The following is a 26,130-nucleotide window of genomic DNA, read 5'->3' on the forward strand; positions in this document are numbered from 1 at the left end:
CAGGCTTGGCTTGTTTCAATAGTTAATATATTCCATAAATGAACGCATGCTTGTATAATGAATGCACTCAAACGTGCGCATGACACAGAGTTGAGAAACACAGCTTCTAGCTGGGCCTGAAATCCCAGTTACTCAGGAGGCTGAGGCAGGAGGGCAGCTTGTAAAACTACAAGTTTCAGGTCATCGTGGGCAACCAAGGTGAGAGTTTTTCTCAAAAAACAAAGAAAAAAGAATACAGATAGCCAGGCACGGTGCTGCACTTAATACCAGCACTTGGGAGGCAGAGGCTGGCAGATCTCTGTGAGCTCCAGGCCAGCCTGGTCTACAAAGCGAGTCCAGGACAGCCAAGGCTACACAGAGAAACTCTGTCTTGGGGCAGGGGCAGGGATGGGGAGGCAGGGAGAATACAGATTCTGGAGCCAGTCAGTCCTCACTTGGACTTTGGCTAATCTCAGGGCCACACCACTTTGCTCCATAATGTGTCCCAACCTTGGTCTTCCCGTGGGAAACATGAAGAAGATGATAATGATTCCTACCATGCAGGTACTGTGAGAGTCCAGTGGACAGTGCAGGCAAGATACAGAACACAGGACCTGCCCAGAGCTAAGGCTCTAATTTGGCAGACGTATGTTTTGTTATTACTTTTTTTTTTCCTGGCCTCCATTTTTTGTAAATACTTGGGCATGATCCAGTTACCAAATATCTTAAAATCAGATTATGCTTTAAGCCTCACAATGCTCAGTCTTGGTGCTGTGTCCACCAAGGAGCCTGTGACTTGCTTAGGACTTCCACTTTCCTTCCTGATAGTCCAAGACTGAGGTCTGTGCAACAACGCCATGCCACCAACTCTACCCAGGTTCTTGCTGTGTGCCCAGCCTGTGGTCAGGGGTACCGACAGAGAGCAACCCTGAACCATTTGCAGGCCTAGAATCCCCATAGGGTTGGAATTAGCAGTGTTGGGGCTAATCCCTGATTGTAGAGAGGAGAGAGTTTGGGGGCGGGGCATGGAGCTTGTCCTGCCGTGAAGTCCTGGGTTGGGTCCCCAGCATCTCATAAACAAACAGGAGCAGCACTTGAGAGGCCAACGCAGGAGGATTACAAGTTCAAGATCAGGCTAGAGTCGTCGCCCAGCTGTGGAGAGCACTTGCTGCTCTTTCAGAAAACACAAAGTTCTAGTCCCAGCGCTCACATCAGGCAGCTCACAACTGCCTATAACTCCGGCTCTGGAGGGCCCAGTGCTCTCCGTGGGCTCCGACATGCAGACACATACACACAATTAAAAATAATTGCTTTTAAGCTGAAGGTCATCCTTGTCTATATAATGACTTTGAGGCCAAGGTATTGTCTCAAAAAAAAAAAAAAAAAAAAAAAAGAAAGATTCATGTCTAGCTAGAAAGCAGAGTCAAGAGCATGTGGTGGACAGTCTGGTACATGCAAAGACTTAAAGGCCACATGGGGTAACAGGCCTTGTGGGGGCAGACTGCTTCTACTGACCTTTGGCCTCCTTTGTCAGTCCCTGGCACTGAAAGATGGCTTTCCTGTCCATCCCCACATGGCCTCAGAACCCTCAGATTTCCTGTGTGTGGGTGGCAGATGAATGGTGGTGGCCAAGAACCCCAGGAAAGTGACATTTGGCATGTGTGTCTGTCTGTCCGTCTCTGCCTCTGTCTCTGTCCTGGTGTGTGTGTGTGTGTGTGTGTGTGTGTGTGTGTGTGTGTGTGTGTGTGTGTCTGAGGAAGTCTGTAGACAAACCAGGGGTTGCGGGGCAGGGGTTATCTCACTAGGTCCCCAAAGGACAGCCTGGAGCCTGGATTCCGGGAGGGGCCTAGGATCACATCCTGACCTTCAAGACCGGAACAGGCCTGGTGCCTCAGCGATTCCCATCAGGCTCACTGCACTGCTCTGCTACCCCAGACCTGGGCAGCCAAGCTTGGCTGGCTGCTGATTTGCTCCCTTCCTGGGCAAACTCAGGCAGCCCCTTCCTAAAGAGAGGAGCCAGCCAGGCTCTGACACATGCCAAGGCGCGGAAGGGGCAGGCAGGGCTGCCGAGGCAAAAGTGAGCCAGGAGGCACATCCAGGGGTCTCCCTCGGACGATCATGGGAGCCTGTGAGGGGCTGTGGAAGGCAGGGTGGCCCTCGAGCCTATCAGGAGCCGTGTGAAGCCACTGAGGGCCGCCCTGGGGCTGGGGCCACCTCTGCGTCATTGTCCCAGGCCTTGCAGCACGTTAGGAAAGAGGTGTAGCTCGGTCAGGTAGCCGGGCAGGGACTGTCATCAGCTCCTCATGCTTCAGCACCGAGTTAGCCCAAGAGTAGACAGATTTTTACTGGATAGACAGACAGATAGACAGACCAGTAGTAGATTTAAAGAAAAAAGGGGGAGGGCGGGGGGGGGAATCATAAAGCCGGAAGAAAATGGAATGAAATATTTTATCCTGCAAGTAAACAACAGCTGTGAACCAAGAACACTGTACCCTGCAAAATTATCTCCCAAAACTGACAGAGAAAGAACGGTATTTCAAGAGAGACACCAGTGAAGGGAAGTCATGGTGAGTGAGCCAGCGCAGCACTCAACGGATTGTTTTACCCAGAAGAAGACGAAAGACAGCTTGACTAAACACACTGGCCTGGGAAAGAAACAACATGTCCAACACGGCACCTCGGCAAGCCCTCAAACTTGCAGGGCAAGAAAAGAAATACCAACAGGCCCGCAAAACAGGACAGACCCCGCAATTCACAGGAAGGAGCAAAACCTCTTCTTCTTCTTCTTCTTTTTTTTTTTTTTTTTTTTTTTTTTTTGGTATTTCAAGACAGGGTCTCTCTGTGTAGCCTTGACTGTCCTGAAGTCATTTTGTAGGCCAGGCTGGCTTCGAACTCACAGTGATCTGCCTGCTTCTGCCTCCTGAGTGCTGGGATTACAGGCGTGCACCACCACACCCAGCATATTTGTTGTGCCCTAAAACCAGTCTTGGAGAAGTTCCTGAGAAATGCTGCTGAGGAAAACATATTGGGTGGGACTTTCTGTCCGTATCTGCCCTTAGCTCCAGAGTTCTCTCACTAGCTGTCAGCGCTGAGTATGAGCAGAGAGCTGAAGTCTTCTGCTACTATTGTATCAAGACCTGGTCGACCTTTGTATCTTTGAGTGTTTGTTTTATGCAAATAGAGGCCCCAGTATTTAGTGCATAAAAGTTTACAATTGTAAACCTGGTGTGGTGCTCGTCTTTAACTCCAGCACTCCCGAGGCAGAGGGAGGCAGATGGCTGAGGCTGATCGCTGTGAGTTCAAGGCTAACCTGGTCTACAAAGTGAATCCAGGACAGCCAAGGCCACACAGAAATACCTGTTACGGAAAAAAAAAAGTTTACAGTTGTTATATCTTCTTGAATTGTTTCTTTTATTAATATATCATGTCCTAGTCTGGTGTGGTGGTGCACACCTTTAATCCCAGCACTCGGGAGACAGAAGCAGTGGATCTCTGTGAGTTCGAGGCCAGCCTGGTCTACAGTGAGTTCCAGACCAGCCAAGACTAAATAGGGAGACGCTGTCTCGAAGCAAATACACAAACAGCTAACAAATGTTGTGTCTCTTTTTATCACTTCTAACTAGTTTTGATTTGAAGTCCACTCTGTCTGGTGTAAGGATAGGCTTCCATTTGCTTGGTAATTTGTTTTCCATTCTCTGGTATGAAGTTTTTGGGCATCATTTCTGGCTAAGTGTGCTTCTTGGAGGCAGCACGTAGCTAGTTCTTGGGTTTTTGTTTTTGTTTTTGTTTTTGTTTTTTTTTACCCAGTCTACTATCAGTCTGTGTCATTGACCTTGCAGCTCTCGTGCCTCTAAGTGCCAGGACTGCAGCTGTGTGCCACTGTACCAAGCTCAAACACAATTTCTTTAAAAATATTTTCAGCCCGGACATGGTGGGGTACATCTTCTGAGTCCCAGCACTTGGGAGGCAGAAACATGAGGCTAGCCAGGTCCCCACAGTGAGTTCCAGGCCAGACCCTGCCTCAAAACAAAACAAAAAGCTGGACGAGGCTAAATCCCAGTACTCGAGAGGCGGAGGCAGGTGGATTTCTGAGTTCAAGGCTGACCTGGTTAGTTAGGCTACATAGTGAGACCCTGTCTCAAAGAAGAAGAAGAGGAGGAGGAGGAGGAAGAGGAGGAGGAGGAGGAGGAAGAGGAGGAAGAGGAGGAGGAGGAGGAAGAGGAGGAGGAAGAAGAAAAAGAAGAAGAAGAAGAAGAAGAAGAAGAAGAAGAAGAAGAAGAAGAAGAAGAAGAAGAAAAGTCAGAGTAGGGCTGGAGAGATGGCTCAGCCATTGAGAGCACTTCTGGCTTTTGTTAAGGATCCCAGTGTGGTTCCCAGCACTCCTGTTTTGTGCCTCACAACCACCTGTGATTCCAGCCCCAGGAGATCTGACTCCCTCTTCTGGCACGCCCACATACACACCCACTACTTGAAATCATTTCATTCCCGAGGCAATCATGGTGGCACACACCAGTGACCTCAGTAGTCAAAGATGGAGGCCCTAAGGTGTTAAGTGCAAGGCCAGAGCTGCACATAATGAGATACTGTCTGGAGTGAGGTGGTGGCGCATACCTTTAGGGCTACACAGAGAAACCCTGTCTTGAAAAGCCAAAACGATGAGGATGATGATAACTTGGGCCAACTGTAGTGTCACTTTCCTGCTTCCCAGTTACTTGGGAAGCTGAGGCAGGAGAATCACTTGAGTATAGAGCAAGGCCCCATCTCGGGGTTACTAGAATCTACTAGTGGATTGAGAGGGGCCAAGTAGACTGAGCTGGGCCCCCGCACCACCAGCTTTGAGGTCGGACCACTGCAGGTCGCAAGTGCAGGAGCAGTGTACTGTCCAGCTCGTGCTCCAGATCAGGGAAACTGAGGCCCAGAGAGGAAAACTGACCGTGCAGTCACAGAGCCATGTTTGAATTCGGGCTGGTCTGGCTCTGAAATTTTTCCCCCACTACTCTTCCTGTGTGCACTGTCTGAGTCTGCTGAGGCTGACCTGGGCCTCCTCTGGGCTGGCCCCGGGAGGGTGGGGGCTGCAGGCAGACCCAAGGCTCCGGCTCCTAGAAGAATTGCTGGAAACAGCTTTCTATAAGTGGCAACTAATACTCAGGGCCTCTTCACTGAAATCCCCCTTTCCCGACACCAACCACTGGGCTAACAATGGCATCTGAGCAACTGGCTGGTACAAAAATAGCAACTGGTCTCCCACCCACCCACACGGGGAGGGAGTCCGGCTGGTCCGTGCTGGCAGGCCTTGGGGCAAGGAACTGGCACCTACGTCATCCTGGCTGTTCCTCGAGATGCCCAGGAACCCATCCTGAAGATGGACAGCCCAGGCTGTGGGCAGGCAGGCAGGCAGGCCCCTCTCTCTTTACCTCTCAGGGGACGAAAGAAAGAGGAAATCGGTATGTGTGCAAATGGCCGCCATGGTGAGTCAGGGTGGACGGGAAGTGTTTACCGTGTTTACCGTGGAAACCCTGGCTGAGTTTTTCTGGTAACTGGTAGTCATCAGCTAGGGCTGGGAACACAGAGCCCCCCGGGAGCCCTGCTTTTCCAACCTCCCCACGTTTGCACGCTCCTCGCTTTGTGACTGGTTGGTGACTGCCCGGCTTTGGGCCTCAGCTTCTCTTAGCTCCTCCTCTGTACGGAAGGTCCTGGTGACAATGGAGCGGTGGACTTGCTTTATGAACGCTGGAAGAATTGCTGACACTTGTCACAAGGCATCCTGAAGCCTTAGCCCTCTGACCCGAGGTCCCCCACAGCCCGACCCTGCTCTGACCTCTGCTTCCTTTTCGTTTCCTCCACCCACAGCCCCTCCTGGTCTTAGCTTCCGGCCCTTCCCTGCTCCCATTTCACAGGCGAGGAAAAGGAGGCACCCAGGAATCGGGGCTATGGTCAAGTAGCTGCGGGGTTTGATGCCCAAGGCATTTACTTCCTGCTCACAGTTCCAACCGCTGCAGCCCACGGGCATCCTCCTAGGATGCCTTAGCGCCATCTCCTTGCCCATGCATTTCTCTTGGCACAGTCTGCCGAACTATTGAGCCCACCTGTTTGCTCTAGGTGTGTTTTGAAGTCTTCCCTCCAAAGGGGGCATGGGTAGAGCTGGAGGCAGTCTGGGTAAGAGGGGGACAGAAAAGGACAGGCTCGTGGCGTACTGCTGGGTGGTCAGGTGTTGTGGGCTCCATTCAAGCATAGGCTCGTGTGCCCTGGGCTACGGACTCCGCACTCTCTGTGTGACTTCCATTCTCGGCCTCCTGTGCCACTGCTGTAAGCTGGGGAATGCCTGTGCCCGCTGCGGCCAGCCTGCATATGCTGTGTGCTCAGCACAGAGTGTAGCGTGAATTCCACTGGACGGTGACACATTACAGGCACGCAGTTGCTTTACTGGGGTAAAGTCTACTGATCTGAATGGTGTAGCCTAGCTGAAGGGCAGGCGTCAGGTTCAGGGAGTGACTCTGTCTCAAAAGGAAATGTAGACACGTAGCTGTGTGACCAACCTGCACTGTTGGAGCAAACATTCACAGCGATCAGATAAGCAGGCTGGGCCACATGCTCTCCTCCAGTAAATGTCTTTCATTCTTTCTTTCTTTTCATGCATGTATTTTTGGGATGCAGAGGCCGGAAGATCTCTGTGAGTTCAAGGCCAGCCTAGCCTGCTGTCCATACCAGCCAGGGCCACATAGTGTGACCCTGTCTAAAGAAAGGTGTATGTATTGTGTATGTCTCTGTATGTGGGTATGTGCACTTGAGTGCAGGTGCCTGTGAAGGCCAGAGGTATTGGATTCCCTGGAGCTGGATAGAGTTACAGGCAGTTGTAAGGGGCCTGATGTGGGTATTGGGAGCCAAACCATCTCTCCAGCCTCCAGCATTTGATTTTAGTGTGTGAATGTGTGTGTGTGTGTGTGTGTGTGTGTGTGTGTGTGTGTGTGTGTGTGTGTGTATTCCTTTTTTTTTCAGACAGGGTCTCACTATGTAGCCCTGGCTGTCCTATAGAACTCACAATGTAGACCAGTCTGGCCTTGAATTCAATAGATCTACCTGTCTCTGCCTCCTGAGTGCTGGGTTCAAAGGTGTGTACTACCACACCCAGCTTGAAATACATAGTTTTTTTTTTTAAAGAATAATAAAACAGGTTAGGTACAGAATCAAATTTTAAACCCATTAGTAAACATTAATGTGGACAGGGGCTTCAGGTAAATGGCAGAATGTTTGCCAAGTATGCACAAGACTGGGTTTGCTCCTTAACATTGCAATTTGTTTATTTTATTTATTAATTATTATTATTACTTCCACACATTTGAAATTCATCTTTTCATTATACTACAAGTTATTGTGAGAATACTTATTTAAAAATAATAACGTAGAGGGCTCTCAAGATGGCTCAGTGGATAAAGGCACTTGCCACTGAGCCTTATGACCTGAATTTGAGCCCTAAGTCCCACATAGCAGAAGGAGAGAACTGACTTCCAACAGACTTCCATGACTAATGTGACCTCCACATGTACATGCGTGTGCACATGCACACACACACACACACACACACACACACACTCATACACATAAAAAAATTTTTTTTAATTAAAGAAAAAAATAGCCTGGGGCTGTGGCAAGAGCCCAGTGCGGCACAAGCAGCAGGACCTAAGCTTGGGTCCCTAGCAGCTGCCTAAAGGCTTGGTGTGGGCACGGCTTGTAATCCCAGTGCAAGGGAGCAGGAGAAAGCTAAAACTCCAGTCTAGCCAAAATTGCAAGTGCCAGGTTTAGTGAGAGACCCTGCCTCAAACACTAAAGTGGAAAATGGCACAGACCCGTACCCAGAATCGAACCATGTGTGTGCAAGGCCATGTATATGCACATACACCACATACACTAATAGGAACAGAAACCAAGGGGCTGGAGAGATGGCTCAGTGGTTAAGGGCACCAGCTGCTCTTCCAGAGGTCATGAGTTCAATTCCCAGCAACCACATACATGGTGGCTCACAACCATCTATAATGTGATCTGATGCCCTCTTCTGGCCTGCAGGGGTACATGCAGGCAGGGCACTGCATACATAATAATAAGTAAATAAAATCTTTTTAAAAAACCATAATAATAGTTTTTTTAAAAGAATTAAAATAAGGATAATAACCTAAAGAAAACACTAACATGACAAAAGCCATTCGTCAACACTTTGAAAACAAAGTGATATCATTTGCTCTTTCCTCGTGTTGTTTTAAAGAGTTAAGCTGGAACACAAAGAGTGATTAGGGAGATCATTTACTGAGTAGCGGAAATATTTCTGAGCAGATTTTTCCAGGGGCTGACCCGCTTGTCTCTGGCTTTGTGACATCAGTCTGGAAACAACAGGGAGATGATTACAAGCCAGACCCTAAAACTTTCCACTGCTGTCCCTTGAGGTAAACCAGTGCTCTGCTTTTTGATGAAGGAGAGACTTTGGAAACAGTTGTCTGGCTGCACGCTGCTGGCAGGAACCGCCAGAGACTGTCTGGAAAATTTCCCATTTGCCTTCGTCCTCCAAGACGCCTCGCAGCTTCTGAGGCACCGAGCCAGGCCAGGCAGCCTTCTCTCATGTTCAGCTCCCGGCCCTCGGGCTCAGAAAACTCTCAGAATGGTTTTGATCTGGCCATCTTTTCTTCCTTCTTACTCTTTTTTTGGACAGAGAAGTGTGGCATTCTCAGCCTTCCGTGTGTCATGGGCAAGTGACTGCACCTCTCTGTGACTCTGTTTCCTAATTGCGAGCGTTTTAAAAGGTGCCTCCATAGCTGGGCTTGGTGGCGCACGCCTTTAATCCCAGCACTCAAGGAGACAGAGGCAGGCGGATCTCTGTGAGTTTGAGGCCAGCCTGGTCTACAGAGTGAGTCCAGGACAGCCAAGGCTACACAGAGGATCCCTGTCTCAAAAAAACAAAAACAAAATGGTGCCTCCATCTTAGGTTGTTTCCATAGGGCTCATGTGTAAATGTAGTGGGACCAGGGCCTGTGTGTGTGATCTGCCACTGAGCCACATCCCAGCTCTAGGAACAATTGGAGATGCCGCATGTTGCCTCCCAGGGACAACCAGAGAAGGAGAGGACAGTGAGAGGGGAGTCCCTGCTTCTACACATAGGATAGTCTTTTTGTTTTTGTTTTTGTTTTTTTTTTTCAAGACAGTTTCTCTGTGTAGCCTTGGCTGTCCTGGACTCACTTTGTAGACCAGGCTGACCTCGAACTCACAGAGATCCACCTGCCTCTCTTTCCCAGAGTGCCAGAGTACCAGGATTACAGTCATGTGCTACCATGCCGGGCACAAAGGGCATTCCTTTTTTAAAAAATTTATTATGTATACAGTACCCTGCCTGCATATACACTGGTAGGCCAGAAGAGGGCATCTGACCACATTATAGATGCTTGTGAGCCACACCATGTGGTTGCTGGGAACTGAACTTGGGACCTCTGGATGAGCAGTCAGTGCTCTTAACCGCTGAGCCATCTCTCCAGCCCACATAGGGCATCCTTTAGATATTTATAGGCCCATTTTGCAGCAGGTGCTCAATAGAAATCATCCTGATTGGATGTGATGGCATGTGCCTGAAAAACTCCAGCCCTGGGGAGACTGAGATCGGTAGGAAGAGGAAAGAGTTCGAGGCCAGCCTGGGCACCAAGCAAGAACCTGTCAGGAGAAGGCAGGTTTAGAGGAACGGAAGGATCAGTCTTGCAATCCTGAGTGCTGCGTGAACGAAGCGCAGACCCGTCTTAGTTAGTTTTTCCTCTTTTCTGGTTGGGTGGGACCAATCTCATTCCTTTTTTTTCTTTTTTTTCTTTTTTTTCTTTTTTTTCTTTTTTTAACTTACTTCTGGTTTAGTGTGTCCTTATTTACTTACTTAGTGTGTGCACACTTGCATGTGCTGGTGCCAAAGCACTGGTGTAGAGGTTAGTGGACGGCTGGCGGGACCCACCAGGTGGGTTCCGGGGATTGAATTCAGGGTGCCAGGCTTGGTGGCAGTGCTCGCTGAGGCAGGCAGTCCTTTTCTGTTTTCTCGGTATGTGAGAGCTCAGGTACTCCTTTGCACGCAGGTAGCTGCCAAGGGTACGTCAAGCCAAGTAGGGACAGTGGCATGACCCGCAACTGTACACGAATCGTTCCTGCCCCACCCCCTCCTGATCTCACTGATAGATCTCCGTCCCCGACTCCTCCCCCAGGTGCTGTCACAGCTGGAGCTGACTCTTCAGGCATCCGAGCAAAATGGCACCGATACCCGAAAGGTGTTACTGGCCCTCATTTCTAACAGAACTGTCTTCGTGAAGTACCAGGCCCCGGAAATCCCATTGTATTTGGTCTACGTGAGTGTGCGACCCTGCCCCCCTAACTCTGGACCAGCTGTGGGAAGCCTCCCCTCCCCCCTGCCCACCCCCCCACCCCCCCCCACCTCCCCACCCCCGTGCTTGGTCTCCCTTTTTCTCTGAGCCAGAGCCTAGTGTCCAGGGGGCCATGACTCAAAATGGCCACCATGCCTTGAGTTCCACAGCCCTAACGTAGAACAAGTGGGGATGATTTGGATCTGGAATAAGAGACTGGATCAGGAGGTGGATGGATGCAGCAATTCAGGCCCCTGAGAAGGCAGAGGGAGTAGGGACAGGACCAGAAGGCAGGCCCAGAGGAGGCAGAGGTGGGCTGTAGAGGTGAAGATCCTCCCACAGATGGACTCAGAGCTCACATGGGGGAGGCATCATCCCCTCCTAAGTCCAACCGCAAAGGTCCAGCTTCTGTTCCAGTGCCTTCCCCTTATAGCTGAGAGGGGCAAGGTAAGGTCCCGGGGACCTTCTCATGGTCCCTTCCTTTCCCCCCCTCCAGGGCTGGGGAGCTGGCGGGGGCCCTGAATGACACCTGAAACAGGAACTCAGGCTGGAGGGTTGCACAGCTGCCTGCTCTAGCTCGGCCGCCATCTTTTTACTCTGGTTAAGTGCTTGAGGTGACAGGCACAGAACCTTCTGTGTGCTGACCAGCACCCACAGGCCAGAGGTCCTCAGTGTCGGGAGACTGACAAACGTCAGGCCCTTTAGTCATTGCTGTAACCCTGTGGTACTGAGGTTACTGCCTGCCTAGCGGGCAGTGTGTGCCACCCCACCTTCTCCCACTGTCTCCCCAGTCCTGAATATCTACCCTGAAGCTCTGCTGCTGCCAGGGGACTAGGGCTTTGTTTCTTTTTAAATTTAACTTAATTTAAATTTGTGTATGTTTTGTCTGCGTACCACATCTGTGCCTTATGCCTGAGGAGGGCCAGAAAAATCTTGGATCCCCTTGCATCCCCTAGGACTGTAGTTACAGATGGTCGTAAGCTACCATGTGGGTGCTGGGAATTAAACCTGTATCCTGTGGAAGAACAATCAGGACTCTTAACCACTGAGCCATCTCTCAATCCCTGTTTGTTTTTGTTTGTTTGTTTTTTGTGTGTGTGTGTGTGATTTGTTTTTGTTTTTCAAGACAGGGTCTCTCTGTGTAGCCCTGTCCTAGAACTCACTCTGTAGACCAGGCTGGTCTCAAACTCGCAGAGATCTGTCTGCCTCCGCCTCCTGGCTGCTGGGATGAAATGGCATGTGCCACCACGCCCTGCCTCTGAATCGTTTTTTTATTATTTACTAAATAACGTCCTTCGCCCTCTATTACTTCAAATAATGACGTCTTTCTGAATGGTCAGATTCCCAGGGCGGGCAACACCCCATCTGTCTTTCACTCATGCATTGTTTTTCACACCTTCCTTCCATCTCCCCCTTCGTCGCGCACCGGGAGCACCTACCATGTGGCAGGTGGCAGGTGCGGCTGGTATGTCAGATCCCCAGAGAGCAAAGACTCAATGCCCGCAATGTGTTGAGTACTGTGTGGAAATGGGCACCAAGATTTCCCTCACGTAACCCTCAGAGCGTAGAGGGATACGGACAGCAGTTCCATGACGTCATTACAAGTGACTGGAACGAGTGTCTTGTGCTGAGGGTGAAGGTAGACAAACAAGGGTGTGTGTCTGCATAGCACGCATATGCAGAAGAGAGATGGACACTAGAAGAGGTACTTTGGGGGTCTCTGGGCTGCCCAGCGACTTTGACGCCTTCTCATTCTCCGTCCTAAACCTCTTTTCTGCCAACGGACTGAGCTGACTCCCCAAACTGGTTCCTGATCTGCACGGCAGGAAGTGACTCAGCACTCTGTCTCCACAGAACCCCAGACTGGTCATCTTCCAAAAGCCTCCAAGAGACAACGTCACGTTGCCGCCCCTTACCTCCAGGGAACAGATCCTTAGCTGGATAGCCCCAAAGAGCTCCGTCAACTCAATGGCGGTGCTGGATGACCCCAAAAGTGTCGTCCTCCGGCTGGGCCAAGGTCAGCTCCTCAGTTGCTTCTGGGTTCAGGTTCAATTGCAGAGGAGGTTCAGCAAACTCCAGACCTGAGTACTACTAGCCCATGGTGGCACGTGATTTGCCCAACATCACACATGGCTGGGTGGTCCCCTCTGCAGTTAGTGATGGCTTCCTCATCAAATATCAGAGGAGAAAGGCTGGATTTTCAGCTGGGGATGTGGCTCAGTTGGTAGAGCACTTGCACAGCATTAAGTCCTGGATTCCATCTCCAACAACACTGAACACGGTGGCAGAGACCCCTAACGCCAGCACTCGGGAGGCAGACTCAGGAGAGTAAGGAATTCAAGGCTAGCCTGGGCTACAATAGACCTTGACTTTAAAGTGGGGAGTGCTGAAGAGAGGGCTCTGCAGGCAATGGTTTGCCCTGCACGTGATGAGCACCTAAATTAGGATCTCCCAGCACCCCCACCCCCACCAAGTGAAAAGCTGTCATGGTGACACACTGAGGAAACAGAGATAAGAGGACCCCTGGGGCTTGCTTCTCAGTCAGTCTAGCCAAGTCTGTGATCAGGTTCAGTGAGAGGCTGTGACTCGAAAAAACAAGATGGAGAATAACTAAGGAAGATGCCTGACCTACGCTGATGTGCTGAGTGGGGGATGGGGACTTGAGGGGGGGTGGAGGGGGTGGGGCTACACCCTTGACATGCGCCAAGGGCTCATTATGTTAACCCTGTGTTGACACTTGAGGAAATGAGGGCGGGGCACTCAGCAGTTAAGTCCTCCGTCATCCCCCACCTGTGAGGCTCTGTGTCCTGAAAGGTCCCCGCCAGCCACTGCCTTTGGCTGAAGGATGGGGAGGAAGTCTCTGATATGCTTGTCTCTCCAGCTCCAGCTCCAGGGCTACTAGACGGCTGCTCGGCAAAAGCTCACCAGGACATGGGCGCCACGCTTGAGTGGGAACCACGAGCCCCGAGCGCAGTCCAAGGCTGCCGCCTGGAGGGCGTGACTGGCCACAAGGAGGCGTACATCCTGAGGATCCTGCCAGGTTCCGGGGCCGGGTAAGGGTGCTAGGCAACCCGGGGCGTGGCCCTCCCCAGCTTCCTTCCTATACTCCAGGTGTAGTATGTCCCATATTGCTCTGATAAAACACCACGAGCAAGGGAGTGTTTATATAGAAGAAGAGTTTATTTGGGGCTTACAGTTGCAGAGGGTCAGAGTTCATGAGTGGAGGCAGCAGGCAGTGGGGCGGGCAGCTGGAGCAACCTCTGAGAGCTCACGCCTTGAACCAGGAAGAGGAGGCAGGCAGAGGACACAAAGCCTACCCTTTGCATGCTGCATCCCACACCCTCCAGCAAAGGCATCCTGCATCCCACGCCCTCCAGCAAAAGCCCCACCTCTAAAGACATCTCCACACCATGTCACCAACTAGGGGCAAGTAGTCAAGATGCTTAAGACTTAAGAGAGGACATCTCGTTTAAACCAGCACACCAGGCAGGCCTGTGCCTCTCCTCAAGCCTTCAAACCCAGCTCCTGACCCAGTGCTTTTGCCTGCTGCAGGCCTCGGACAGTGACCGTAAATGTGGAACTGAGCTGCACATCTGGGGCTCCCGATGCCGTTCTCATCCTGCAGGGTCCTCGGGATGTATCCTGGCTCATCGATACAAACCACAACATGCAGATCTGGGTGAGCCTTGCACCCCGTCTCCAGCCTGGGCCTTTGCACGCCATGATCATTCCCCCGCCACCGCTGCCCCCCCCCCCCGCCCCCAGACAGGGTCCCTCTGTGTTATCCTTGGCTGTCCTGGACTCGCTTTGTAGACCAGGCTGGCCTCGAACTCACAGCGATCCGCCTGCCTCTGCCTCCCAAGCGCCGGGATTAAAGACATGCGCCACCACTGCCCAGCACCTTGGTTCTTCTGCCCCAACTTTCTACCTGCGTCTACGACCTGTTTTCCTTCGGTTGTTAACCGTAGAGGCCACTTCCGCTAGGAAGCTTTTCTTGATGAGCCAGGGAGTCCCTTAACCTAAGCTGGGCCAAGGAAGACCCCGCCCCCCGGAGAGACAAACTCTGACCTGGGTTAGAGGATAAAGAGGAACAAAGGGGACAAGGAGAAGGGCAGCAAGGCAGGGGCGAAGGGCAGGAGTCACCAGAGACGATGGCCTCTGCTCTCCTTTTCTTCCCCCCTACCTTCAGACCACAGGTGAATACTCCATCAAGATCTTTCCAGAAAAGAGCATCAAAGGCTTCCCGCTCCCAGAAACACCCCAAGGCCTGATAGGAGAGGCCCGCAAGCTCAACGCCAGCATTGTCGCCTCCTTTGTGGAGCTCCCTCTGGCCAGTGACGTCTCGCTGAGGGCCTCTAGCTGCGGTGAGCCCCAGCCCCATGTCCCTTCCTGCCCACCCGTTCTGTTGCTCCCCTCAGATCGCTTGCCACACTGTTCTTTGAGCTTAGGCCAGTTTCTCTGAGCCCCTCTGGCCTCATCTGCCACGTGAGGGCAGTGAGTAGCTAGCCACCCTAGAACTCCGCCTTCAGGGAGCACCCAGTGACCATCCGCCCCACCCACCCCACAGGCGGCGGTGCACTCCAGACCTCACCTGCACCAGTTTTGACCACGCCTCCCAAGGATAGGTGCAACCCTGAGCTCCTCAAGTCTCTGATCCAGCCAAAGTGTGGCAATGGCCACATGACTCTGACACTCAATAAAACACTTGTGCAGGTGAGTAAAGCCTTGCCCCTCCTCCTCGGGATGGCACGGACAGCTGGTCCTCAGCCAAGAATTTCAGGGGCCTAGCCCAGGCCGTCGGGCTAATCGCATCCCTCTGCAAACCTCAGTTTCCTTGCTTGTGAAATGCAGTTTGAACGTAGCACAGAGCCGTGCACGTGTGTGCCCAGATCCCTGGAGGCTGAGGCAGGAGGATGGTGAATTCCAGGCTGGACCTGGCTGCATAGAAGGTTGAGATAGGAAAATAGGGTCATCCTCAGCTGCATAAGGAGTTTGAGGATAGCTCAGGCGACATGAGCGCCAATCTCAAAACACAAGTACGTGATAATAATACCAATATTAGGGAGTCATTATTAACCTTTTTTAATTGGTTGGTTGGTTTTCAAGACAGGGTTTCTCTGTGTAGCCCTGGCTGTCCTGAAACTCACTCTGTAGACCAGGCTGGCCTCAAGCTCACAGAGATCCGCCTGCTTCTGCCTCCTGCGTACTAGGATGAAAGATGTGTACCACCACCATCTGGCTTAGTCTTCATTATTAATCTTTTTTTTTTTTAAGATTTATTTATTATGTATACAGTGTTCTGCCTGCACACACACCTGCAGGCCAAAAGAGGGCATCAGATCACATTATAGATGGTTGGAAGCCACCATGTGGTTGCTGGGAATTGAACTCAGGACCTCTGGAGGAACAGTCAGTGCCCTTAACCTCTGAGCCATCTCTCCAGCCCCTTCATTATTAATTTTACTGCTGGTTGAGCCAGGTGGTCACAGAAATTTGTACCACATGGTCTTTGTCTGGTTGGTAAATAAAAAAAAAAAACAATGTATGGGCAGAGAGCTGCTCGGTGGCCAAGTGTTTGCTATGCAAGCCATGAAGACCTACATTCTGATCCCCAGCGCTAGGAGGCAGAAAAAGGGGGGCCCTGGGGTCTCTCTGACCAGGCAGGCTAGCCAATCAATGGGGTCCAGGTTCAGTGGAAGACCCTCCCTGTCTTGCCAGGCATGGTAGCACACACATTTAGTCCCAACAGAGGCAGAGGCAGAGGCAAGCAGACCTCTGTGAGTTCAAAGCCAGCCTGGTCTACATAATGAGTTCCAGGCCAGCTAGGGCTATGTAGTGAGACCCTGTTGACAGAGAGGGGAGGGGAGGGGGGAGAGAGAGAGAGGGAGAGACAGAGACAGAGACGGGAGTGGGGAGAGGAGAGAGAGAGGATCCTGTCTCAAGAAATAAGGCAGAGGGGCTGGAGAGATGGCTCAGAGGTTAAGAGCACTGTCTGTTCTTCCAGAAGTCCTGAGTTCAATTCCCAGCAACCACATGGTGGCTCAAACCATCTATAATATGATCTAATGTTGTCTTCTGGCCTGCAGGTGTGCATGCAGTGCATTGTGCACATAATAATAAATAAATAAAACAAAATAAAAAGAAATAAGGCAGATGAATCTGATGAGATGGCCCAGTGGATAAAACACTTGCCACATAAGCCTGCTGGCCTGAGTTCAATTCCTGGAACCCACATAAGGTGGAAAGAGAGGACGAAGCAACTCCACCAAGTGTGCTCTGACCTTCACAAATGTAACCCATCCTTCATGCAATAACAACAACAACAACAACAACAATACTAATTTTTTAAAAAGTAAATTGGCCGGGCGTGGTGGCGCATGCCTTTAATCCCAGCACTCGGGAGGCAGAGGCAGGCGGATCGCTGTGAGTTCGAGGCCAGCCTGGTCTACAAAGTGAGTCCAGGATGGCCAAGGCTACATAGGGAAACCCTGTCTCGAAAAACCAAAAAGAAAAAAAAAAAAAAAAAAAGTAAATTGAAGTGCAATAGTAAAAGGTGACTGATATCAAACCTTGGTGGTGTACTTACAATGGGTAGAACACACACACACACACACACACACACACACACACACACACACATACACACACACATACACACACATACACATACACACACATACACACACACATACACACAGACTCACACACACATACACATACACACACACATACACACACATACACACACACATACACACACACATACACACACACTCACACACACTCACACACACATACACATACACACACACATACACACACACACACATACACACACACACATACACACACACACACATACACACACACACACATACACACACTCACACACACACACACAAGTATATAGACTACATGCACAAGTTTTATTTATCATTTATTTATTTATTTGGAGACAAGGTTTCTCTGTGTATCTTTGGCTGGCCTTGAACTCACAGAGATCCACCCACCCCTGCCACCCGAGTGCTGCGACTACAGGCGTGCGCCACTGTGCCACTGTGCTCGGCCATGCACAAGTTTTCAATGTATACCTTTTAGAATATAACAACTAGAATGGGAAATATGGGAAATATAAATATATATATATGTGTGTGTGTGTGTGTGTGTGTGCGTGCGTGCGTGTGTGTATATAAATATGTGTGTGTGCGTGTGTGTGTGTATATATATATGTGTGTGTGCGTGTGCGTATATATATGTGTGTGTGTGTATGTGTGTGTGTGTGCACGTGTGTGTGTGTATATATGTGTGTGTATATATATGTGTGTGCGTGTGTGTGTAATATATATATACACACATACATATACACAGAAAGACTAAGACTTTCACTACGTATTACTGATTGGACTAGAACTCACCATGTAGACCAGGCTGGCCTTAAACTCACAGAGATCCACCTGCCTCTGCCTCCTGGGTGCTAGGATTCAAGGTGTGCACCACCATTAGCACAGAATGGAGAAAACTCTTTATCTTCCCTTCTGAAGACAATGGCTGACAACACTGTGTTGTCTCTTTTCTTTTCATTTGTGTTTTTCTCCCTATTACAGGGTCTCTTATAGCCTAGGCTAGCCTTGAGCTCACGACCTGGGAATGACCTTGACCTTCTGACCCTCCTGCCTGCACCTTGTCCTGTGGCTTTGTCGCTGTTGCTTGGAAGCCTCTTTCCTGTTGTTTTTGTTTTTGTTTTGTTTTGTTTTGCATGACATAACCATAAGAGGCGCCCTCTATGCTACACACTTCTGATCTCTTTACAACTTCGAAAGCTGCCCTTAATGCCACGCCCTATGCTAGTGACATGGTGTCCCGAGTTCCCTCCCCCGTGCTCAGAATGCGGGCTGCATCCAGTCCTGCACTGTTATAAACTTGCTCGAGGAGCTGATGGGATTCCCGGGACATGATTTAATCTTCAGAGTGACTTACGCTGAGCTTTGACCACTTGGCTCTATTTCCACACTGATATAGATAACGTCACCGAAAGCCCTCTCCCAGTATGGAAGGGGAACGTGGCTCTTCTGTCCTTATTAAGATTCTTCCTTAGCAGTGAGTCAAGGCGTAGCTCCTTGTGAATAATAATAATACTGTTTCTGGGGCTTGGTGTGTCTCTTGATTTCTGCAAGGTTTTTGAAATTTTATTTTCATTTACTTATTTACTTCTGAGACATGGTCTCGCCTAGCCCAGGGTGGGCTTGAACTTGCTATGTAGCCATGTAACTGAGGATGGCTCAGAACTTGTGGTCCTCCTGACGTCACCTCCAGTAGGCTGGGATTATAGGCATGGCTTTACCTCCCTTTTGTTTTGGGAGTCAGAATCTGGCTACGTACCATGCTAGTGTGGAATGTGCTATGTAGACCAGGCTGGTCTTGAACTCAATAGAGATCTGTCTGCCTGTCTCCTAAGGGATTAGGAGTAAGGGCATACACCACCATGCCCAGCTTCTTTTAACTTTTTTTTTTTTGAGACAGGGTTTCTCTGTGTAGCCTTGGCTGTCCTGGACTCGCTTTGTAGACCAGGCTGGCCTCAAACTCACATCAATCGCTTGCCTCTGCCTCCTGAGTGCCAGGATCAAAGGCGTGCGCCACCATGCTCAGCCTTCACTTTTTTCTTTAAAGCAATTTTTAAGATGTTTTTAAAATGTATATGGGTGTTTTGCCTGCACGAAAGTCTGTGCAGCACATATGCTCAATGTCCATGGAGACACAAGGGTCAATGGATCCCTTGGAACCAGAGTTACAGACAGTTGTGAGCAGCCAGTGCTCTTAGCCACTGAGCTATGTCTCCAGCCCCTTCTTTTTAACTTTTGAACAATTTTTGTTGTTGTTGTTCTGTGTTTTGTTTTTGTTTGGTTGGTGTTTTGTTTTGTTTTTTTGAGACAGGGTTTCCCTGGCTATCCTGGGATTACGTCTGTAGACTAGGCTGGCTTCAAACTCACAGAGAGCCACCTGCCTCTGCCTCCCAAGTGCTGGGATTAAAGGTGTGTACCACCCAGCTGGGAAAAATAATGTGTAATGTAGATGGGGTTGGAGAGGTGGTTCCACAGTAAAAAGCATTTCCTGCTCATTCAGAAGGCCTGACTTTGATTCCCAGCACCCTTATGGTGGCTCAGGACCATCTGTAACTCTCGGTCTGTGGGCTCTAACGCCCTCTGCTGGACTCTAAAGGCATTACATGTATGTGGTGCATAGACATACACTTAGGCAAAACACCACACACACACACACACACACACACACACACACACACACACACACACACACACACACACACGAAGACATTCTGGTCACCTATCCTCCACTGAGTCATTCCCCGCCCCCTCCTGCCTGGCTTTTCTGAAGTCTCTGTTAGACTTTTGATAAATCATCCTTGTCTTAAATGTCAGAGACATTTAAATAAGTATTTGTTTTACTTATTCTAAATTACGTGTAGGGTGGGTATGTGCCCATGGATACAGCTTCCACGGAGGCCAGGGGTCATCCCTCAGAGATGGAATTACAGTTGGTTGTGAGCATTCTGATGTGGCTTGGGTGCTGGGAGCCAACTTGGGTCCTCTGCAAGAGCATACAGTACTTTTTTTTTTTTTTGGCTTTTCGACACAAGGTTTCTCTGTGTAGCCTTTGCTTTCCTGGACTGGCTTTGTAGTCCAGGCTGGCCTTGAATTCACAGCGATCCACCTGCCTCTGCCTCCCGAGTGCTGGGGTTAAAGGCGTATGCCACCACCGCCCGGCTACAGCCAGCGCTCTTAACTGCTGAGCCATCTCTCCGGCCCCAGTGGGCAGTTCTTACAGTGTTTCGGTAGTGCCATCAAGGCCTGAGGAAGTGCAGGCTCCCCCCTGACGGTACCCTTCTCCCCTGAACCAGACTCTGCAGTGTACCATCACAGGCCTGGCTTTCTGGGACTCCCGCTGCCAGGCGGAAGACAGTTATGGGCAACTTGTCTTGAGCAGCAACTACTCCAGCTGTGGAATGAGGATGACAGCGCACGTGATCAGCAATGAGGTAAGGCCCGGGGCCAGAAGGCGCCAAGACCTGCAGAATTGGTGTCCCTTCAGGCACGCTGATCCTAGGGGCGGAGGAATGTTTGGGGGAGCAGGGAGTAGCACTCATAGGACTCAAAGCATAAACACGGCGTAGCTGAGCCTTCCCATCCATAACATGGGGCAGGGAGGTGGGACACCCTCCGCGGCCTTCCTGGCTCTGACCAGCTTCTTGGCTCTGTCTTTGCAGGTGATCATCAATTTCCCATTAGGCTCACCACCAATTCAGGTGAGCTGGACGGTCCCGCCATGCTTTCCCACTGCTTTGGGGTATACTGCAGGGGTGGGTCCCCCATTTCTGGCTTACCAGAGAACAGGCCTCAGGAAACTCAGGCCTAAATCCTAACGAGCTCCCCGTGTCTCTGGTGTGCCTCAGTCTCCCGTTCTGTACAATGGCAGCAGCGTTGCCAAGGGTTACACACTTTACGCCGCTTAAATCCACGTGTCTAGCACACACCTTAGGCAAATCATTTAACCCTCCTCGGGCTCAATGGCCATTGGCTGTAAACTGTGGCATGAGAGAAGACTCCACCCCATAGGGGTCTTAGGAGCAGCCCCGGAGATGTGTGGATGCCACCGCATCCAAACTGACTGTCCCCCCCTTCGTGCCTGCCCCACAGGAAACGGTGCAGTGCATTGTCATGGACAGGCTGTCCTTCCAGCTGGGCCTCTACCTCAGCCAGCACTTCCTCCAGGAATCCAGCACCATCCAGCTGGGCCAGCATGGCTTTGTGCAGGTACTGGGCACCCCACTTAAAGAAAACATGAGACGTCAACCTTCCAGAGTAAGAAGGCCAGCCTGGGTGTAGGGGACAGATAGAAAAGGAATTGCAAATGGGAATGTCACCCTGTCTGTCCTGTTCCCTCTGTGGGGCCCCTTCTGGTCTTTTATGCAGAGGGTGGGGACTCTCCTTCTAGCCGTCAAGAGGGGGTGCCAGTGAAGGGCCAAATATATCTGTTCAGAGCTGCTCGCCCCTCTGTGCAGGTGAGCATGTCTCCATCGACCTCTGACGTCACAGTCCAGCTAGACAGCTGCTACCTGGACCTGAGGCCTGAAGGGGAGATGGTGGACCTCATCAAGGGCCGAGCGGCCAAGGGCAGCTGTGTGAACTTCCTGTCCCCGAGCCCCGAAGGTGACCCACGCTTCAGCTTCTTCCTCTACACGGTGCCCACACCCACAGCTGGCACCCTCAGTTGCAACCTAGCCCTGCAGCCTAGAGTCTTGTCCCAGGTGAGTGGGCATGGCTTATGGGTCTGGGGTCTGAAGGTAAGGGGGCGGTGACAGCGCAGTGGGATCTAGAAACAGTTGGCAGTCAGCAGAGCAAGGCTCGACAGCCTGGCTGTCAGGGGCACGCACTGCCACCTGCAGCCTGCCTGGGACGGTGGCGTTAGTGTGCACAGACAGCTGCAACTATCCATCCATGTTTATCCCCTGAATACTTAGCCATCCCCCTGCACCCATCTAGGCACCCACCCACCCACCAGACCCCAACCATCTATCCACATGCCGACCAATCGACCTACCTATTCATGTACTCTACCCACCCACACACCCAACCACCCACTCACTCATCCAAACAACACAGCCATTCATCCACCTACCCACCCACCCATCCATCCACCCACCTACCTACCCACCCACCCATCCATCCACCCACCCACCCACCCACCCACCTACCCACCCACCCATCCATCCACCCACCTACCTACCCACCCACCCATCCATCCATCTACCCACCCACCCATCCATCCATCCACCCACCCACCCACCCACCCATCCATCCACCCACCCACCCACCCACCCACCCACCTACCCACCTACCCATCCATCCACCCACCCACCCATCCACCCATCCATCCACCTACCCACCCATCCACCTACCCACCTACCTACCCACCCACCCATCCACCCACCCACCCATCCACCCACCCACCCACCTACCCATCCATCCACCTACCCACCTACCCATCCATCCACCTACCCATCCATCCACCTACCCACCTACCCATCCATCCACCTACCCATCCATCCACCTACCCACCTACCCATCCATCCACCTACCCATCCATCCACCTACCCATCTATCCACCTACCCACCTACCCTTCCATCCACCTACCCATCCATCCACCTACCCACCTACCCATCCATCCACCTACCCATCCATCCACCTACCCACCTACCCATCCATCCACCTACCCACCTACCCATCCATCCACCTACCCATCCATCCACCTACCCATCCATCCACCTACCCATCCATCCACCTACCCATCCATCCACCTACCCATCCATCCACCTACCCATCCATCCACCTACCCATCCATCCACCTACCCATCCATCCACCTACCCATCCATCCACCTACCCACCTACCCATCCATCCACCTACCCACCTACCCATCCATCCACCTACCCATCCATCCACCTACCCACCCACCCATCCATCCACCTACCCACCCATCCACTTTCTTATCCATTCCTTTACCTACCCACCCCCAATGCATCTACCGGCCTCCCCTCCCTCTACCAGCCTCCCACCCATCATCCACCCACTTAGCCTTCTCCCTACTCACCCACAAGCCCTATATACCCATCACTCTCAGCGCTTCCACTAGCCCACCTAGTCACTCACTTCTTCTAGCATCCCACCCACATGGCGAGCACCCACGTGACTATCTCAGTAAAGCAGATAGCTTAGGGAGTCATGGGAAAGCCTGACATCCCGCTGTGCTGGCATCTGCATGTTACTGTCCAGTCAGTTCCATTCTCCTCGGGGCCCTCAGTCCTGACACCTGCGCAGGAACACTCCAGGTATCTGCACGCAGATTTTCAGGATTCAAAACCTCCTGAAGCTGTGACCCCAGAAGACCATACCTTCCAAGCCCCGAGCCTCCAGGCATCTGGGCTGACCTGCCTTGTGGCTCCCAGGGTAAGAGAGGCTGAGTGCCCCCTAAACACATGGGCATCAGAGGCCTCCAGGGAGGCCACACAGACACGGACTATCTTGCTGCTCTTGCACGGCACATGCCTCCCTAGGATCTGCTCTCAGGCTCCCAGCTAGTAAGCGATGGACACAGGACTCGGCCAAGGCTTGGCCTGGTGGCAGGTCAGGGCTGCAGAGCCAGGGAGAACCACATGCTGTCTGCTGAAGGCTGGACCACTTACCACTTTCCTCCCTCCTCAGGAAGTCTACAAGACAGTCTACAAGACAGTCTCCATGCACCTGAACATCGTCAGCCCTGACCTGTCTGGTGAGCGGGAACGGAGGACAACGGAGGGATGGGGCCGAGATACTGGTGGGGAGACGGGATGGCAGCCCTCGGGAGGAGAGGAGGGTGTCTCAGGCCCAGGAGCCTGATGCATCAGTAAGATGCATCTTAATTGAGGAAGACAAATGGGACAGCCCTCCAGACCTCAGACCCCTCCCAGGCCTCAGCTCTGTCCCCTTGGTTCCTGGTACGCCTTGCTGGAGGACTTGACCTCCTGGATGGAACATAAGGCGCCTTACGTGTAGGATAGGCCTTACATTCCTTGTGTTGTGTGGAGAAAGTCCTTTCAGCCTAGCACCCTCTGGTCTCTTCTTTATCTGTTCCCCTGGAGGCCCAGGCACCACCAGGCAAAAGAGTCCCTGTTGCTAGGGACAGATACATGCCATGTAGACTAAGATAGTGTATGCTCACCCCCAAGCCAGGACAGAGAATACAGGGGGCCCCCTGCACAGACAGGAAGCCAGAGACCAAGGGCCCAAGGCCATGTAGAAGACAGAAGTAACCCGAGCAACACTAGTCTTGAAAAGATGCTCTGGCCCATTTGAGTCTGATGAGATGGGGGCGGTTGGGGGTGGGGCGCTGACCTAAGGTCCCACAGCATGGCAGAGCGGGTCCCTTTCATTCTCTGCACCTATCATGACATCATGTTTCTCCTCCCAGTGTGGTGGCACACACCTTTAATCCCAGCACTTGGGAGGCAGAGGCAGGCGAATCACTGTGAGTTCGAGGCCAGCCTGGTCCACAAAGCAAGTCTAGGACAGCCAAGGCTACACAGAGAAACCCTGTCTCAGAAAAAAAAAAAAAAAAAAGCTTCTCTGCTAGCCTTCGGAGACAGAAGCGTAGCTCAGAAGGCCTGGCTAGCTGGGCCCTCTGCTTAGTACTGTACCGAGCCCGTGCACTAGATGAAGAGCCTTATGTTGGGAGAAGACAGGGGTCACTGGCTGAACTGAAATTAGCATAATACCTGTGACCCAGGCCAGCATAACAGGGTAGGGACAGGCCTGAGGCCAGAGTATACTGACTACCATTGGCCCTTCTTTGTTCACACAGGCAAAGGCCTCGTCCTGCCCTCTGTACTGGGCATCACCTTTGGTGCCTTCCTCATTGGGGCCCTGCTCACGGCCGCACTCTGGTACATCTACTCTCACACACGTGAGTACCCCAAGCCTTCACCCCCTTCCTCCACCCCACCCCGGGGCACACTCAGGGAAGCCTCTGAGGGAGTGGGGGAACCCCGGCTGGGGCCCTGACCTCTGCCCCTGCCCATGCCCCTCAGGTGCCCCCAACAAGCGGGAGCCCGTGGTGGCGGTGGCTGCCCCAGCCTCCTCTGAGAGCAGCAGTACCAACCATAGCATCGGGAGTACCCAGAGCACCCCCTGCTCCACCAGCAGCATGGCATAGTGCCCAGCCCGGAGCCTGGGGGGCCCCCAGCCAGCCCTTGCCCCGCAGGAGAGATGGAGAAGCTACAAGCTGGGAACTGCTGGCCACGAACTTGTCCCAGGAGCCAGACACTTGCACTCAGCCAGGATGGAGCATGCCCTCTGCACCTACCCCCCAAGCCTCCTGCACAGGCTTGCTACCAGTGGAGACTCCACCTTGGAACACCTTGGGAATCTCTTCACCCCCACTTCACAGAACTGTCTAATCCGGGAGCTCTGGGATACAGCTGCCCGGGACTACAGAGAGACACGGCTTGGTCGTGTACATCCTTGTTGCCATAGAAGCCTAAGCTGCTGCCTTTAGCTGGATCCTACGCTGGTGAACTGGGCAGTGGAGGCGAGAACTTCAGACACGCCCAGTCCCGCCCAGAGCCACCTGCACCTGGCCGGAGTGGCCTCCTCACCTGGAAGGGCACAACTTTGGTGGGGGAAACAGAAGCTGAGGGGTACTCAGCTGGGCAGGCTTCCAAGATGACCAGAACAGTGGGGTGGGGGAGCTCAGCCCCTCCCAGAAATGGAAGAGAGACCTCCTCCCAGCCCACCCAATGGACAGGCACTAGGAGGGGAGTGGCCAGGCTGCTGGTCCTGGGCCAAACCCTGTATATTCACCAATAAATCAGTCCTGAAACTAGTGCCCCTTCGGGTCGTCCTGGGAGAAGGGGAGGGGCCTCGGTGACTCAGAACACAAGTTGGGCTGGCCTGGGACAGATGGCCAGAGAACCTGTTAGGAGGAAGCCAGTCCCCTTTGCTGCTCACTCACTTGGTGGCCCAGCCCTTGGACAGAGGCTACAGAAACCAAACACTAATAAGCCCTCGCTACAGTCTCTGGGGTCTGGGACACAGCTACCCCCTTAAAGCTCTGAGTTTTAACCCTGATTCTTCTCGGCAACGGGCCTGTGGACAGCTCTGTGGCTCCTGGAAGCCAGCCACCCGCCCTCATCTGTGAGATGGGCACACCAGTTGCACACATGGCTGGCGGG

General features: G+C 52.0%; 1 protein-coding gene across 1 annotated transcript in view; it reads left to right on the forward strand.

Annotated features, from left to right (window-relative positions):
* The window catches only part of ENG (endoglin), a 41,262-nt gene extending 15,480 nt beyond the window's left edge, over window positions 1-25,782 (forward strand). Inside the window, exons 3-15 of the mRNA XM_084800245.1 lie at window positions 10,197-10,337; window positions 12,207-12,369; window positions 13,234-13,405; window positions 13,905-14,031; window positions 14,542-14,716; window positions 14,920-15,065; window positions 20,266-20,403; window positions 20,632-20,670; window positions 21,062-21,178; window positions 21,427-21,672; window positions 23,627-23,693; window positions 24,762-24,863; window positions 24,988-25,782. Coding sequence (XP_084656371.1) covers window positions 10,197-10,337; window positions 12,207-12,369; window positions 13,234-13,405; window positions 13,905-14,031; window positions 14,542-14,716; window positions 14,920-15,065; window positions 20,266-20,403; window positions 20,632-20,670; window positions 21,062-21,178; window positions 21,427-21,672; window positions 23,627-23,693; window positions 24,762-24,863; window positions 24,988-25,112 — 1,758 coding nt within the window. The 3' untranslated portion in view covers window positions 25,113-25,782. The remainder of the gene's footprint in view (window positions 1-10,196; window positions 10,338-12,206; window positions 12,370-13,233; window positions 13,406-13,904; window positions 14,032-14,541; window positions 14,717-14,919; window positions 15,066-20,265; window positions 20,404-20,631; window positions 20,671-21,061; window positions 21,179-21,426; window positions 21,673-23,626; window positions 23,694-24,761; window positions 24,864-24,987) is intronic.
* Window positions 25,783-26,130: the final 348 nt, after the last annotated feature.

This window comes from Acomys minous, assembly GCF_964271855.1.
Source record: "Acomys minous genome assembly, chromosome: 10".
NCBI lineage: Eukaryota > Metazoa > Chordata > Mammalia > Rodentia > Muridae > Acomys > Acomys minous.